The sequence below is a fragment of the Pygocentrus nattereri genome, chromosome 23 (assembly GCF_015220715.1).
Source record: "Pygocentrus nattereri isolate fPygNat1 chromosome 23, fPygNat1.pri, whole genome shotgun sequence".
In the NCBI taxonomy this organism is placed as follows: Eukaryota; Metazoa; Chordata; class Actinopteri; order Characiformes; family Serrasalmidae; genus Pygocentrus; species Pygocentrus nattereri.
The window spans coordinates 26,994,877-27,012,562 of record NC_051233.1 but is presented as its reverse complement, the minus strand read 5'-3'; the positions used below and the strand labels follow the sequence as shown (position 1 = coordinate 27,012,562).

General features: G+C 38.7%; 1 protein-coding gene across 4 annotated transcripts; it reads left to right on the top strand.

Annotated features, from left to right (window-relative positions):
• The first annotated feature begins 347 nt into the window (after window positions 1-347).
• On the top strand, window positions 348-16,688 carry LOC108428904. Of its 4 annotated transcripts, XM_037533326.1 has the most exons (28): window positions 348-416; window positions 706-927; window positions 1,030-1,220; window positions 1,348-1,375; window positions 2,613-2,834; window positions 2,937-3,127; window positions 3,255-3,282; window positions 4,522-4,743; window positions 4,846-5,036; window positions 5,164-5,191; window positions 6,429-6,650; window positions 6,753-6,943; window positions 7,071-7,098; window positions 8,336-8,557; window positions 8,660-8,850; window positions 8,978-9,005; window positions 9,247-9,360; window positions 10,943-11,040; window positions 11,151-11,174; window positions 11,257-11,281; window positions 11,397-11,618; window positions 11,818-12,011; window positions 12,775-12,828; window positions 12,914-12,979; window positions 13,142-13,160; window positions 13,546-13,776; window positions 13,961-14,159; window positions 15,433-16,688. In XM_037533326.1, exons 1-28 carry the CDS (start codon window positions 404-406, stop codon window positions 15,515-15,517), a joined length of 3,549 nt encoding a protein of 1,182 aa, XP_037389223.1. In that variant the 5' UTR covers window positions 348-403; the 3' UTR covers window positions 15,518-16,688. The 4 variants fall into 4 exon arrangements, with proteins under 4 accessions (XP_037389223.1, XP_037389224.1, XP_037389225.1 ...); XM_037533327.1 differs by lacking the exons at window positions 1,030-1,220; window positions 1,348-1,375; window positions 2,613-2,834; XM_037533328.1 differs by lacking the exons at window positions 11,818-12,011; window positions 12,775-12,828; window positions 12,914-12,979; window positions 13,142-13,160; window positions 13,546-13,776.
• Window positions 16,689-17,686: the final 998 nt, after the last annotated feature.

Sequence of the window (17,686 nt, the reverse complement as noted above, 5' to 3'; positions counted from 1 at the left end):
TCCATCAGGGAGAACCGAGTGGCTCTGAAATCACTTTTTACACACAAGCAAAGTTTCAGTTTAAGATTACTTAAGGAAAAACTTAAGTAGAGTACAGATACACAATAAAAAATTACTTAAGTACAGTAAGAAATTACATTTACTTAGTTACTGTCCACCACTGGCTGCTTGTGACCACAGACCCAGTCACAGAGGAATTAGCCTTTAGCTTACTCGCTGTGAGAACAGGCCAGTCATAGTGAGGGTATCGAGCTCACCAATCAGGGCGCAGTTTCAGGTCACGTGATGTACTGAAAACTGCAGTATGGCTAGTTACTTGAAATGGAAAGTGAAAGCAGCAGATTGGACCCGCAGCTCCTCACACCCTTTTAGTTAGCTGAGGGATTTTTACCACAGAAAGGCCATGGACGGAGCAGGTCAGTGCTATAACGCAGCTGTGTGTCTTAACATTTAGGGCCTCATTACATTTTAAAAACGCCATTTTACTCGTGTGCTGAGTTGGTGTAACGCCAGGCTTGTTATGCCTCATCATGCAGTCTTTCGAGGCCAGTAACACTGATGTGGGTTTGTTTTGTAATTTCAGTTCACAGCCTCATGCGCAGAATTTCAGTTTGAAGTGTTTCTGAACTTTCCACAGCGTTAGTTCTTCTTCTTCATTAAAAGCTGAGGTCTTTGTGCTTCTGAACAGCCTTTGTTGTTTTCCAGCTAATTGGCAGGGACGTGGAGGTGATGAGGAGGTGATGCGTTACTTCGTGGCTGGATCCCCAATCATTTATGAATTTATAGAACTTCTTCAAGGTCTAAGTCCAAAGCTGAAGGAGGTGCCTACAGTGGAAAAGTGTGACTTCATTCTGTTTTTTTCCCCAAGTGTTTCTGAAGCCAAAACTGCCGTTGAAAGTGCTTTGCTAGAGCTTCATCACACTGAACGTAAGTACTTCTACAAGTATTGTGATTAATACACCTAGTGAGCATTTCCACCAGGGCTGGAGGACTTTGATCAAATCCATGTATATGGCTTACATTTTACAGCGACCAAGCCTGTTCTTCTAGTGGTGCTCCATTACACAGTAGATGGTGACATCAGCATATCAGATAGTAGTGAATATTTAAGAGAGAGCACCCTCACAGTGGACTGTCTGATCTCCAACGACGAGAATCTCCTGCAGTGCACAAAGAATGATGAAGCACTGACCAAAGCTAAAGAATGGATCCAGTCTGAGGTATTACTGAGTTATTTATGGTAACATTATAAGCATGTCTTTAATCTCTGTGTGCGCTCCAAATGAAGTGATTTACTGATTGAGTGACACTTTTTTTAAAAAACATATTTTACATATTTTCTCACAGATAGAAAAAAAGAAGCCTGAAATTCAACGTGAGTCAATGTGTTTTATATCCTATCACAGCAGTGAGATTACTGTGTATCTCTGCTCTGTTTGACTGCGCTTTATAAGTTTCATGCAGTTTATATGCACTATTAAAATAAAGGTGCCAGGAAGGTTCTTTGAATGAAGAACCCCTTTCAGATCCCATGTTATAGGCTCTGAAATCACTTTTTACACACAAGCACAGTTTCAGTTTAAGATTACTTTGTAAATTAGTTACAAGTTGAATCAAAACTTGCTTTAAACACAAGATCACAAAGAAGTTTTCCTTTACTGTATTGATGTGTAGGTCTCTGTTCATAAACATAAACTAACCAAAACTAATTTACTATAAAATGTTAATATAAAGTAAATATAAAGTGTTTGTATGAATTCACGACTGCATATGTGGACATATTTCTATATTGTGGTCTATTTACAGGTTAGGTTAGTTCCATCATTGGTGTTCTTGCTTGGCACTTCTTTGGTTTTGACATGTTACGTTTTTATACACACAAAAACCAAAAGGAACGACAGATTTCTCAAAATGTTCTGCAGTAAAAAGTCAGATATTTGACTTTGAAATGTAGTGGAGTGAAAGTAAAACGTCGCCCAAAATGGAAAAACTTAAGTAGAGTACAGATACACAATAAAAAACTACGTAAGTACAGTAAGAAATTACATTTACTTAGTTACTGTCCACCACTGGCTGCTTGTGACCGCAGACCCAGTCACAGAGGAATTAGCCTTTAGCTTACTCGCTGTGAGAACAGGCCAGTCATAGTGACGGTATCGAGCTCACCAATCAGGGCGCAGTTTCAGGTCACGTGATGTACTGAAAACTGCAGTATGGCTAGTTACTTGAAATGGAAAGTGAAAGCAGCAGATCGGACCCGCAGCTCCTCACACCGTTAGTTAGCTGAGGGATTTTTACCACAGAAAGGCCATGGACGGAGCAGGTCAGTGCTATAACGCAGCTGTGTGTCTTAACATTTAGGGCCTCATTACATTTTAAAAACGCCATTTTACTCGTGTGCTGAGTTGGTGTAACGCCAGGCTTGTTATGCCTCATCATGCAGTCTTTCGAGGCCAGTAACACTGATGTGGGTTTGTTTTGTAATTTCAGTTCACAGCCTCATGCGCAGAATTTCAGTTTGAAGTGTTTCTGAACTTTCCACAGCGTTAGTTCTTCTTCTTCATTAAAAGCTGAGGTCTTTGTGCTTCTGAACAGCCTTTGTTGTTTTCCAGATAATTGGCAGGGACGTGGAGGTGATGAGGAGGTGATGCGTTACTTCGTGGCTGGATCCCCAATCATTTGTGAATTTATAGAACTTCTTCAAGGTCTGAGTCCAAAGCTGAAGGAGGTGCCTACAGTGGAAAAGTGTGACTTCATTCTGTTTTTTTCCCCAAGTTTTTCTGAAGCCAAAACTGCCATTGAAAGTGCTTTGCTAGAGCTTCATCATACTGAATGTAAGTACTTCTACAAGTATTGTGATTAATACACCTAGTGAGCATTTCCACCAGGGCTGGAGGACTTTGATCAAATCCATGTATATGGCTTACATTTTACAGCGACCAAGCCTGTTCTTCTAGTGGTGCTCCATTACACAGTAGATGGTGACATCAGCATATCAGATAGCAGTGAATATTTAAGAGAGAGCACCCTCACAGTGGACTGTCTGATCTCCAACGACGAGAATCTCCTGCAGTGCACAAAGAATGATGAAGCACTGACCAAAGCTAAAGAATGGATCCAGTCTGAGGTATTACTGAGTTATTTATGGTAACATTATAAGCATGTCTTTAATCTCTGTGTGCGCTCCAAATGAAGTGATTTACTGATTGAGTGACACTTTTTTTAAAAAACATATTTTACATATTTTCTCACAGATAGAAAAAAAGAAGCCTGAAATTCAACGTGAGTCAATGTGTTTTATATCCTATCACAGCAGTGAGATTACTGTGTATCTCTGCTCTGTTTGACTGCGCTTTATAAGTTTCATGCAGTTTATATGCACTATTAAAATAAAGGTGCCAGGAAGGTTCTTTGAATGAAGAACCCCTTTCAGATCCCATGTTATAGGCTCTGAAATCACTTTTTACACACAAGCACAGTTTCAGTTTAAGATTACTTTGTAAATTAGTTACAAGTTGAATCAAAACTTGCTTTAAACACAAGATCACAAAGAAGTTTTCCTTTACTGTATTGATGTGTAGGTCTCTGTTCATAAACATAAACTAACCAAAACTAATTTACTATAAAATGTTAATATAAAGTAAATATAAAGTGTTTGTATGAATTCACGACTGCATATGTGGACATATTTCTATATTGTGGTCTATTTACAGGTTAGGTTAGTTCCATCATTGGTGTTCTTGCTTGGCACTTCTTTGGTTTTGACATGTTACGTTTTTATACACACAAAAACCAAAAGGAACGACAGATTTCTCAAAATGTTCTGCAGTAAAAAGTCAGATATTTGACTTTGAAATGTAGTGGAGTGAAAGTAAAACGTCGCCCAAAATGGAAAAACTTAAGTAGAGTACAGATACACAATAAAAAACTACGTAAGTACAGTAAGAAATTACATTTACTTAGTTACTGTCCACCACTGGCTGCTTGTGACCGCAGACCCAGTCACAGAGGAATTAGCCTTTAGCTTACTCGCTGTGAGAACAGGCCAGTCATAGTGACGGTATCGAGCTCACCAATCAGGGCGCAGTTTCAGGTCACGTGATGTACTGAAAACTGCAGTATGGCTAGTTACTTGAAATGGAAAGTGAAAGCAGCAGATCGGACCCGCAGCTCCTCACACCCTTTTAGTTAGCTGAGGGATTTTTACCACAGAAAGGCCATGGACGGAGCAGGTCAGTGCTATAACGCAGCTGTGTGTCTTAACATTTAGGGCCTCATTACATTTTAAAAACGCCATTTTACTCGTGTGCTGAGTTGGTGTAACGCCAGGCTTGTTATGCCTCATCATGCAGTCTTTCGAGGCCAGTAACACTGATGTGGGTTTGTTTTGTAATTTCAGTTCACAGCCTCATGCGCAGAATTTCAGTTTGAAGTGTTTCTGAACTTTCCACAGCGTTAGTTCTTCTTCTTCATTAAAAGCTGAGGTCTTTGTGCTTCTGAACAGCCTTTGTTGTTTTCCAGATAATTGGCAGGGACGTGGAGGTGATGAGGAGGTGATGCGTTACTTCGTGGCTGGATCCCCAATCATTTGTGAATTTATAGAACTTCTTCAAGGTCTGAGTCCAAAGCTGAAGGAGGTGCCTACAGTGGAAAAGTGTGACTTCATTCTGTTTTTTTCCCCAAGTTTTTCTGAAGCCAAAACTGCCATTGAAAGTGCTTTGCTAGAGCTTCATCACACTGAACGTAAGTACTTCTACAAGTATTGTGATTAATACACCTAGTGAGCATTTCCACCAGGGCTGGAGGACTTTGATCAAATCCATGTATATGGCTTACATTTTACAGCGACCAAGCCTGTTCTTCTAGTGGTGCTCCATTACACAGTAGATGGTGACATCAGCATATCAGATAGTAGTGAATATTTAAGAGAGAGCACCCTCACAGTGGACTGTCTGATCTCCAACGACGAGAATCTCCTGCAGTGCACAAAGAATGATGAAGCACTGACCAAAGCTAAAGAATGGATCCAGTCTGAGGTATTACTGAGTTATTTATGGTAACATTATAAGCATGTCTTTAATCTCTGTGTGCGCTCCAAATGAAGTGATTTACTGATTGAGTGACACTTTTTTTAAAAAACATATTTTACATATTTTCTCACAGATAGAAAAAAAGAAGCCTGAAATTCAACGTGAGTCAATGTGTTTTATATCCTATCACAGCAGTGAGATTACTGTGTATCTCTGCTCTGTTTGACTGCGCTTTATAAGTTTCATGCAGTTTATATGCACTATTAAAATAAAGGTGCCAGGAAGGTTCTTTGAATGAAGAACCCCTTTCAGATCCCATGTTATAGGCTCTGAAATCACTTTTTACACACAAGCACAGTTTCAGTTTAAGATTACTTTGTAAATTAGTTACAAGTTGAATCAAAACTTGCTTTAAACACAAGATCACAAAGAAGTTTTCCTTTACTGTATTGATGTGTAGGTCTCTGTTCATAAACATAAACTAACCAAAACTAATTTACTATAAAATGTTAATATAAAGTAAATATAAAGTGTTTGTATGAATTCACGACTGCATATGTGGACATATTTCTATATTGTGGTCTATTTACAGGTTAGGTTAGTTCCATCATTGGTGTTCTTGCTTGGCACTTCTTTGGTTTTGACATGTTACGTTTTTATACACACAAAAACCAAAAGGAACGACAGATTTCTCAAAATGTTCTGCAGTAAAAAGTCAGATATTTGACTTTGAAATGTAGTGGAGTGAAAGTAAAACGTCGCCCAAAATGGAAAAACTTAAGTAGAGTACAGATACACAATAAAAAACTACGTAAGTACAGTAAGAAATTACATTTACTTAGTTACTGTCCACCACTGGCTGCTTGTGACCGCAGACCCAGTCACAGAGGAATTAGCCTTTAGCTTACTCGCTGTGAGAACAGGCCAGTCATAGTGACGGTATCGAGCTCACCAATCAGGGCGCAGTTTCAGGTCACGTGATGTACTGAAAACTGCAGTATGGCTAGTTACTTGAAATGGAAAGTGAAAGCAGCAGATCGGACCCGCAGCTCCTCACACCGTTAGTTAGCTGAGGGATTTTTACCACAGAAAGGCCATGGACGGAGCAGGTCAGTGCTATAACGCAGCTGTGTGTCTTAACATTTAGGGCCTCATTAGATTTTAAAAACGCCATTTTACTCGTGTGCTGAGTTGGTGTAACGCCAGGCTTGTTATGCCTCATCATGCAGTCTTTCGAGGCCAGTAACACTGATGTGGGTTTGTTTTGTAATTTCAGTTCACAGCCTCATGCGCAGAATTTCAGTTTGAAGTGTTTCTGAACTTTCCACAGCGTTAGTTCTTCTTCTTCATTAAAAGCTGAGGTCTTTGTGCTTCTGAACAGCCTTTGTTGTTTTCCAGATAATTGGCAGGGACGTGGAGGTGATGAGGAGGTGATGCGTTACTTCGTGGCTGGATCCCCAATCATTTGTGAATTTATAGAACTTCTTCAAGGTCTGAGTCCAAAGCTGAAGGAGGTGCCTACAGTGGAAAAGTGTGACTTCATTCTGTTTTTTTCCCCAAGTTTTTCTGAAGCCAAAACTGCCATTGAAAGTGCTTTGCTAGAGCTTCATCACACTGAATGTAAGTACTTCTACAAGTATTGTGATTAATACACCTAGTGAGCATTTCCACCAGGGCTGGAGGACTTTGATCAAATCCATGTATATGGCTTACATTTTACAGCGACCAAGCCTGTTCTTCTAGTGGTGCTCCATTACACAGTAGATGGTGACATCAGCATATCAGATAGCAGTGAATATTTAAGAGAGAGCACCCTCACAGTGGACTGTCTGATCTCCAACGACGAGAATCTCCTGCAGTGCACAAAGAATGATGAAGCACTGACCAAAGCTAAAGAATGGATCCAGTCTGAGGTATTACTGAGTTATTTATGGTAACATTATAAGCATGTCTTTAATCTCTGTGTGCGCTCCAAATGAAGTGATTTACTGATTGAGTGACACTTTTTTTAAAAAACATATTTTACATATTTTCTCACAGATAAAAAAAAAGAAGCCTGAAATTCAACGTGAGTCAATGTGTTTTATATCCTATCACAGCAGTGAGATTACTGTGTATCTCTGCTCTGTTTGACTGCGCTTTATAAGTTTCATGCAGTTTATATGCACTATTAAAATAAAGGTGCCAGGAAGGTTCTTTGAATGAAGAACCCCTTTCAGATCCCATGTTATAGGCTCTGAAATCACTTTTTACACACAAGCACAGTTTCAGTTTAAGATTACTTTGTAAATTAGTTACAAGTTGAATCAAAACTTGCTTTAAACACAAGATCACAAAGAAGTTTTCCTTTACTGTATTGATGTGTAGGTCTCTGTTCATAAACATAAACTAACCAAAACTAATTTACTATAAAATGTTAATATAAAGTAAATATAAAGTGTTTGTATGAATTCACGACTGCATATGTGGACATATTTCTATATTGTGGTCTATTTACAGGTTAGGTTAGTTCCATCATTGGTGTTCTTGCTTGGCACTTCTTTGGTTTTGACATGTTACGTTTTTATACACACAAAAACCAAAAGGAACGACAGATTTCTCAAAATGTTCTGCAGTAAAAAGTCAGATATTTGACTTTGAAATGTAGTGGAGTGAAAGTAAAAAGTCACCCAAAACGGAAAAACTTAAGTAGAGTACAGATACACAATAAAAAATTACTTAAGTACAGTAAGAAATTACATTTACTTAGTTACTGTCCACCACTGGCTGCTTGTGACCGCAGACCCAGTCACAGAGGAATTAGCCTTTAGCTTACTCGCTGTGAGAACAGGCCAGTCATAGTGACGGTATCGAGCTCACCAATCAGGGCGCAGTTTCAGGTCACGTGATGTACTGAAAACTGCAGTATGGCTAGTTACTTGAAATGGAAAGTGAAAGCAGCAGATCGGACCCGCAGCTCCTCACACCGTTAGTTAGCTGAGGGATTTTTACCACAGAAAGGCCATGGACGGAGCAGGTCAGTGCTATAACGCAGCTGTGTGTCTTAACATTTAGGGCCTCATTACATTTTAAAAACGCCATTTTACTCGTGTGCTGAGTTGGTGTAACGCCAGGCTTGTTATGCCTCATCATGCAGTCTTTCGAGGCCAGTAACACTGATGTGGGTTTGTTTTGTAATTTCAGTTCACAGCCTCATGCGCAGAATTTCAGTTTGAAGTGTTTCTGAACTTTCCACAGCGTTAGTTCTTCTTCTTCATTAAAAGCTGAGGTCTTTGTGCTTCTGAACAGCCTTTGTTGTTTTCCAGATAATTGGCAGGGACGTGGAGGTGATGAGGAGGTGATGCGTTACTTCGTGGCTGGATCCCCAATCATTTGTGAATTTATAGAACTTCTTCAAGGTCTGAGTCCAAAGCTGAAGGAGGTGCCTACAGTGGAAAAGTGTGACTTCATTCTGTTTTTTTCCCCAAGTTTTTCTGAAGCCAAAACTGCCATTGAAAGTGCTTTGCTAGAGCTTCATCACACTGAACGTAAGTACTTCTACAAGTATTGTGATTAATACACCTAGTGAGCATTTCCACCAGGGCTGGAGGACTTTGATCAAATCCATGTATATGGCTTACATTTTACAGCGACCAAGCCTGTTCTTCTAGTGGTGCTCCATTACACAGTAGATGGTGACATCAGCATATCAGATAGTAGTGAATATTTAAGAGAGAGCACCCTCACAGTGGACTGTCTGATCTCCAACGACGAGAATCTCCTGCAGTGCACAAAGAATGATGAAGCACTGACCAAAGCTAAAGAATGGATCCAGTCTGAGGTATTACTGAGTTATTTATGGTAACATTATAAGCATGTCTTTAATCTCTGTGTGCGCTCCAAATGAAGTGATTTACTGATTGAGTGACACTTTTTTTAAAAAACATATTTTACATATTTTCTCACAGATAAAAAAAAAGAAGCCTGAAATTCAACGTGAGTCAATGTGTTTTATATCCTATCACAGCAGTGAGATTACTGTGTATCTCTGCTCTGTTTGACTGCGCTTTATAAGTTTCATGCAGTTTATATGCACTATTAAAATAAAGGTGCCAGGAAGGTTCTTTGAATGAAGAACCCCTTTCAGATCCCATGTGATAGGCTGGCATAATTTAGCTTTGACCACTAGGAGGAGTCCTGCACCTATTTTTTAAAGCTTTCCCTGTGTTGAAAGCAGATGAGCATCCCTGTGCATCCATAGATCGCGCTAATCAAACTGGAACAGAGGAGGAATGTGATGGCGTTCTGCATGACATTGATGAAGCAGAGCAAATACTAAATGACCTGCCAGGTAACATATGCATCAACTCATTATTAATACAGTTCCTAATAAATATTTATTTCTATGTAAGCCACACCCACTCGATATGAGAAGAAGGAAAATTACTCTGTCATCACTTTTTCATATTTAGACTTAAGAATGTTTGTTACCAGAACTTTGACTCAACTATACCAGGTGTAGTGTGACAACAATTGTTACCAAAAATATAATATGACAAACAATACAGTGGCATTAGAGACTGAAGAGTCATTATCGAGGAACAGTAGATTCAACGTTTTGGTAATGGTCAGGATGCTTGTCATTCAGGTTAGCTAAGGTAGTAAGTCTTGGCTTCTTTTCAGTGGAGGGACTTTTGCATACTGGTAGAACATGTAGAACATGCAACCAGACAGTTTATTACTGATCACACAGATCTCAGGTCAGTGCTCCATAAATTCTATCAGCACGTGGACTTGACAATGAGAGGGGCGAATGCGCTGGATCTTGTTTACACAAACATTTCCAATGGGTACTGGGTGTACCTGCCTACACCACCTCGGCTACTCGGACCACATATCTGTAATGCTGTAATGCATACAGGGCACTCGTCAGATGCCCCAAACTAGATCAGAAGCAGGTGAAAACCTGTCCAGCAGCAGCTGTTTCTGCTCTTCAGGACTTGCTTTGAGCAGACTGCATGGGATGTGTTTAGGGAAGCTGCCACTGACAGTGATTCTGTTAACCTGGAAGAGCATACAGCATCAGTGATTGGCTATATCTGCAAGTTACAATCTCCAAGACCATCATCACAAGTCTATAGTGTTGCATTGAAAAATCATTAACTCTTCGATATGTTTTGAATTCAGATTTCAGAGTCTTCTTTATGGAGTCCTATGCCCTTCAATGAGCAGAAGTAGAGATAGTAAAAAAAAAAAAAATGTAAACAAAATCCAAATTTGGGTCTGATTTTTGTCAAACAATCTTGATACAGGCAATAGTGCACCACTGCAGTCTGTTACATGCAATAGTCCATTGATCTCTTTCTCTACTTGGGTTTTTTGGAAAAGAGGCACATCATTTTCTTTGTACTGTGCACTATCCTTCTTGTCATGTTGAGTACATTTTCTTGAGTATGTTTCTAATGTAATGTTAGCACTGCTATATTTTACAGTAGGGAACATGTACAGTACTTTATTTGTAACATTGACCTTTCTGAGAATGTATTTCTTCTCAAAGCAGGTTAATGTTTACAAGGAGTGTATTTTTGTTATTTTTAATGAACTGTCAAAGTAACTATTTTCTTTTTACATGAATAAATCATTTTGCATGTTGAGAAGCTCAGGAGACACCACCTAGTTTTGTGAGCTGCTATTTGTCAATCCAAATCCAGAGTCAGTTAACTGAGTCCACTGAACTCATTCTCAACTCTCTCCTTCCATAGCCTCCAGACTTGCTGTGCTTTTTGTGCTACATTACACATCAGACCCAAACATCAGAGTATCAGACAGCAGATCTGTAAACAGAAGAAATACACTCACAGTGGACTGTCTGATCTCTGAGTCTGATTGTTTATTGATTCACTAAATTAATTCTTAACTTTCTCTTTCTTCAGCCACTAGGCCTGCTGCTTCAGGGATGCTCTATCATACACCTAACCCAGACCTCACTGTGTTACAGAAGTGCGCTCAAAATGATAACGCTCCTCCTGAGGTGAGTCGTGGTCCATGTTTCTACCAGGTTAGTTTCAGAAAGATGAGAACTAAAAGACTCTTTAGTGCATTTTGTGTTGATTGTAATAATAATATAATTTCACTTTGCAGGAATCAAAGCCAACAAAATCCATGGTAAGCTTTCCATTATTCCAGCCTTCAGTTTTAAAAAATTGAGACTTTGGAGAAATTGCTAAAATATTCTGTATTTTTACAGGGCAGAAATAAAAGGCCATGTCAGTGTAAGTTCTATAGTCCTGACCATAAATAATATGATATATAATAAGACTGTGTTTGATCACTGAACGCTTTGTCAGGATGGAATACAGTCATACCCTGTACTTCTGCTTGTTCCAGCACCTCCTGTAGAAACCAAGCCTGTAAACATTTTCTCTTGTGTTACTGGGAACACTCTGGGATCTCATAATGAATTTGTGAGAATTCTCTGCAAACGAAGAGCAGAACTGCAGGAGGTTCCTACAGTGGAGAAGTGTGATGTCATTCTGGCTTTCTGTCCTGTTGTATCAGCGGCTGGTATTGACACTAAAAACGCACTGCAGCAACTTAATGATGTATCCGGTAATGCACAGACTGATACTCATTACTCTGCTGGTTTTGATGTTGGAAATGCATTGAAATCACTGAAATATTTTTTTGCAAATTTTTTCATATTTGAATATTTAAGCCAATATACTTTACAAAAAACTTGACATTAAAATTGAAAATGTCCAGGCATCCATTGAAAGTCCCTAAAATGTCTTTGAATCATGTTTTATAGGTTCTAGGCCTGTTGTTCTGGTGGTGCTCCATCACACATTTGACCCAGAGCTCATTGTTCCAGACAGCAGCAGATCAGTAAACAGAGAGAAAACACTGACAGTGGACTGTCTGTTCTATGAGGATAAAGGACTGCTGCACTGTAGGAGGAATGATGAGGCTCTCAGCAGAGTTTCAGAGTGGATTGACACTCAGGTATCTTTGCTTCATCAGTGAAATCATGTGAATGTTGTCTTAACTATGCATTGTATATGGATTTGGTACATCGTCTGGATAACAGTGTCTATTCCTACAAATACTGTTTCCCTATAGTGGGCATAACTGTAGGGAATTTGGTCTGTAGAGCAATTAATCAAAATATTTCAGTAACACTTTCTCATCTCCCTACACTCTTAGCAAAAGAATTCTATTTAGTTCTAAAAATGAGTTCTTTGACTTGTAACAGTAGAAGAACCCTTTTTGGTGCTATTTAGAATCATCTTTAAAAAGTTTCATTATAGAGCCATATACAACTGGTTTTCCATCATAGAGAAGAATCTTTGACCATACAGAGAACTGCCTATGCATTTAAATGGGTCTTCAAGTGTTTATGGTTCTATTTAGAACCATTGCCTTTACTAAGGAACTCCTGAAGAACCATTTTTATAGTGTGGCATAGAGATCATTGTGCACATGCCTGCTGCTTAAAGATTTATTATGGTTAATGAGTCTACCTCTGGCCTTTGTATGTCATGTAGTTTAGCACAGTATTGCATCAATATGAAGATCATTCATCGTTCCTGGAATCTGCAGCTGATACAATCAAGACCAAGTGTACAGACTATGCGCAACCGAGATTAGATGAAGTAAATTCTCTAGAAATGTGGACATTCAGTTTCTACATCATTGAGATTTTGGAATACAACAGTGTGTATTTCTATAAAGATTGCTCATGTTTTCCTTCTTGGAACCTAAACAGGCATCAGAAGCAATTAAACAATTTGGCAACTCGATGGGGAAAATGACTAGAATGGTGAGAGTTTGGTCTCTTTAGCAGTTATAACTGTACACTGCTGTGTTTCTATATATTAATCATGCTGTTTAATTTACCTGTACAGCTTTGGAGATATCCGAAGATACCAAATCCTTTGTCTTTCATACAGAAGAACATGGGGTCGAGTTCTGTAAGTTTCTCTTCTCCTTTCTCATCTCAGTAACAGACAGTAATTCAGTGTACAGCGCTAATAATGATAATTGTTGGCTGATCTGTTCTGATGGGATTTGTGGGCTCTGTAATATACTGTTGTGTGTGAATGTGAGAGAATTTTCTTTCTTTTTTCTCACAGGTAACAGGAGTAAGTCAAGGTCAGTGATATCCAAGCGATACAATAAATACAGTAAATGAAGTGAAACATTTTTTCTTAGACAGTCCTGGATTATACAAGATTGTGAATGGACAAAATATAGTCCATGTTTAGGCTTAATCCCTGTCCACCAAACCAGTCTAGAGTTTCTTTTGTTTAGTACACTGTGGTAGTCCTGCATCAAATGGAGTTGTATAAAGGAGTATGCACTCGATTGTTTTAAACACAGCAGCCATACAACCTAAAACTTATTAAAACTTATTATTTGTTTGGAGAAATTTAGTCCCTCACACTTCTTTGGTGTTTCTCTGAGAGCTTTTCCAGAGTAGAATACAGTCATTGTTTGTTTTTTTAAATGTTCATACCAATGTATGATATTTTTCCAGATCTGCCACAGGTCAAACTCTGTCTTGGAAAGCTTAATTTTTTCACTTGTGTTACTGGGAACACTCTGGAGTCTCATAAGGAATTTGTGAGAATTCTCTGCAAACGCAGAGCAGAACTGCAGGAGGTTCCTACAGTGGAGAAGTGTGATGTCATTCTGGCTTTCTGTCCTGTTGTATCAGCGGCTGGTATTGACATTAAAAACGCACTGCAGCAACTTAATGATGTATCCGGTAATGCACAGACTGATACATGATACGTTGGAAATGCATTGAAATCACTGAAATATTTTTTTGCAAATTTTTTCATATTTAAATATTTAAGCCAATATACTTTACAAAAAACTTGACATTAAAATTGAAAATGAATTGAAATCCGTTGACAGTCCCTAAAATGTCTTTGAATCATGTTTTACAGGTTCTAAGTCTGCTGTTCTGGTGGTGCTCCATCACACATTTGACCCAGAGGTCATTGTTCCAGACAGCAGCAGATCAGTAAACAGAGAGAAAACACTGACAGTGGACTGTCTGTTCCATGAGGATAAAGGACTGCTGCACTGTAGGAGGAATGATGAGGCTCTCAGAAGAGTTTCAGAGTGGATCGAGGTGATACTGAGGTGACTGTAACTGTGGGGAATTGGGTCTGTTTAGCGTTCAATCTGAAAAAAACATTTCCGTGATTTTAATCATGTGGTTGTATTTTGTTCCATTTTAGAGGAACAACAGATCAAAATTGTTTTGTACATTTGTATAGATGTATTCATACATTCATTCATCCAAAAAGCCTTCAGGTGTCAGTACTATTGTAGATTCTTCTGCTGCTCATTGCAACATACTTACATTCTGTGTGTGTGTGTGTGTGTGTGTATTATAGGATCATAACCAAGTTATGATCTGAAAAGTTATCTGAAAAGTATTCATGAAAATGAAGCATCTAGTGAGTATGAAAGAATTTCTTTGTTTTCTGCAAAACCCGATTATTACTATTTTTTATATTTTGGCATTAACATGAGGATTCATAACATCTTAAAATGAACACTTACCAAAAACAAATTTCCATCTACACCACTGCCCTGAAAAGATTTAATACAGCTCACAAAAAGAAGCTAATGTGTGTGTTTGAATCATTAAGGCTTAAATCCACAAAATTAACAAGATATTTTAAGCTAAAGGCAACAGTACTGTGGGAGGAGCTGAGTCCATCTTTCCTATTTTTCAGGTTCTCTTAAATATTTCTGTATTACAAATGGAAACACACTGAATACTCGGTTAGAATTTCTGAGAATACTCAAAAAAGACTTACCAGCACTGCAGGAGGCGTCTTCAGTAGAGGAGTGTGATGTCATTCTGGAGTTTTGTTCTGTCAGTCCAGCTGTTGATAATGAGGCCGTTCTGTGAAGAATTGGCGGTAAATACCATTCAAAGGAATACAGACTGAATACGATGAAGCTTAAGTTCTTATAATACTGGTTTCATAAATTTAAATAAAACAAATCCCTTTAAACAGCCAGCAAGCCTGCAATTCTAGTGGTGCTTCATAAACTTTCGGATCCAGAGAAAACAATAAGAGACAGCAGCAGGTCTGTAACCAGAGAGGATGGAGTCACAGTGGACTGTTGGTTTCTTGAAGACAGGGGTAGACTGGAATGCCCAGAGAATTCAGAGGCTTTCATTAGGGTTTTGAAATGGTTGAGAACTAAGGTATTACACCACACTGATTTCCCTACATCTTATACTCTTCCGTTACACTTCACACAGTGACTGGCAGTTAGAGATGCAGCACACATCTTCATTCTTGAACATGGACCTATTGTAAAAGCACAAGTACAAACAAAGGGAAAAAAAGTAAATGAAATGCATTTTAGTTGTGTTTTCTAACTCTGCCTAAAGGGGGGTGTCACAGGAAGAGAGGAGGATGGAGTGGGAACCCACAGGAGGAGGACATGAGGAGCCTGGATCAGCTGGTAGACCATGAAGATCATCCAGAAATGTGTTGATCAACCCAGAAAACTGCACATACAAAGTGAACATAGATTTTGTTGAGCTAACATAATATGAACTATGGGCTCTGTTCAAGCTTATTTGTGTTCTGTTAATATACGTTTTACTTAGTATTGATTATTATGAACGGATTCATTTTCATAATGCCTCTTAACAAAGCCACATCAAGGTGAACATTGGCCCCAGACTATAAATCCTGGGGGCACCTCCATTGCTCACACACATTGCTCTTGTCTGACATAAAGTGAGAGTTAAAGGGGGGGTTTGTCTCTGATGTTCAACTTAACCCTTTTATTTTGAAGGAGCAATTTACACAATATAGCATGGAAGTAAGTAACAATACCATAACTTCAGCCCTTTTATGGAGCTGTTTTTAACTGTTTAGAGAAAGCGAGTTCATTAGATAGTGGTAGTGATGCTGCTGTGATATTTGACATGTTTTTTCTTCCACATTTGCTACACAGGGTATAGCTGTATTTCATATAACGGAATTTACATAATCACGTAGATTTAAGCTAATCTTCTAACGTGGTTCAAAAGCTTATGAAGGGTAGTTGTCGATGATCACCAGTCATGGTAGTTTCATCATTCACTTTTGTTTATTTGTTTGTGTTTCGTTCATTGAGTGCCTTTCGTCTGATTATAAATGCTACTTTATGCTGAGCTTCACTTGGTGGCCTAATAGGAAGTAATACATTACTGTTAACTCAGTAGAACTACTGTAAAAGACACACTTATTAGGTTTCTCTTTCCACATTGCATGTATGTAGATACTGCTTGGCATCCACAAAGCAAGGATTCTCATTATCAAAATGCTGTCTGAGTAATCCGTCTTGGGAAACACAATGCTGATCTACAGGGATCTTCTTCACTGTGCATGTCAAATCCAAACTAGAAACGATGTATGTGGTATTGTTTGCAATCTGTGTTGTCGTCTAACTGCGTGTATGCCACGCTTTTATGAACTGCACTGTACACTCTCAGAAAAAAAGGTATGACACTGTCACTGGGGCAGCACCCTTTTTGTCACTGTGGTGGTACCCTCAGGGGTACATCTTAGTACCTTTAGTCAGGGAACATAACTGTACCAGAATCTGTTGAAATGATATTCTCTAAGTTGTGCTGACTCCACACACCCTGTCTTAAAACCGCTGTTGCACCTTTGAGGGTGCACTTACATTGTTTGTACCTTGATGAACGAATCATGTACCTGCATGGTGTCTTTGTTTCTAACAGTGTAATGCTCCATGTGTCTTATGCTGCTTTCATATTCAGAATTAAATATTCGTTTTCAATAATGACCATTGTTGAAAAAGTGAGTTTGTACTGAATCAGAGTGCATTGTTCACTTGATGACTGTAAATCTGCAGTTACAGCCAAACATGTAAATATCCACCCAGCAGCTGCTTTCAGGCTTAGGGTTTAAAGGCATGAATTTTGTAAACTCAAATTGAATCAACATTAGTAAATCTATCTGGAATTAAACTGATTCCAAACGTGTGAACTGTGCTGTGCTGAAGACACTCTCTTTTGGTGCACAGCTGTTTGCCGAGGTGGACCAAGTACACAAACCATGTACTTGAGTTAAAGTAGAGATAGCCGAGGTAAAATACTACTCCAGTAAAAGTAGAAGTCCTTACTCTAGACCTCAACTTCAGTAAAAGTGCAAAAGTATTTACCTTCAAATGTACTTAAGTATCAAAAGTAAAAGTACCAAAAGAGTAATTCTGGCTCTGATCTGGTCCTGTTATCATTTTTATAACCAGACTGGCTTCATGAACTCATTTCAGGTGAAAATCCTCCAGCGTCTCTCTTGGTAAACCAGTCTTTTAATAGAACGTCATTAATTAGTGACGCTGACGTCTATTAAAATGATCATAAGCACAAAATACTGAAGGCAAACAGTTTCCATCAGGGAGAACCGAGTGGCTCTGAAATCACTTTTTACACACAAGCAAAGTTTCAGTTTAAGATTACTTAAGGAAAAACTTAAGTAGAGTACAGATACACAATAAAAAATTACTTAAGTACAGTAAGAAATTACATTTACTTAGTTACTGTCCACCACTGGCTGCTTGTGACCACAGACCCAGTCACAGAGGAATTAGCCTTTAGCTTACTCGCTGTGAGAACAGGCCAGTCA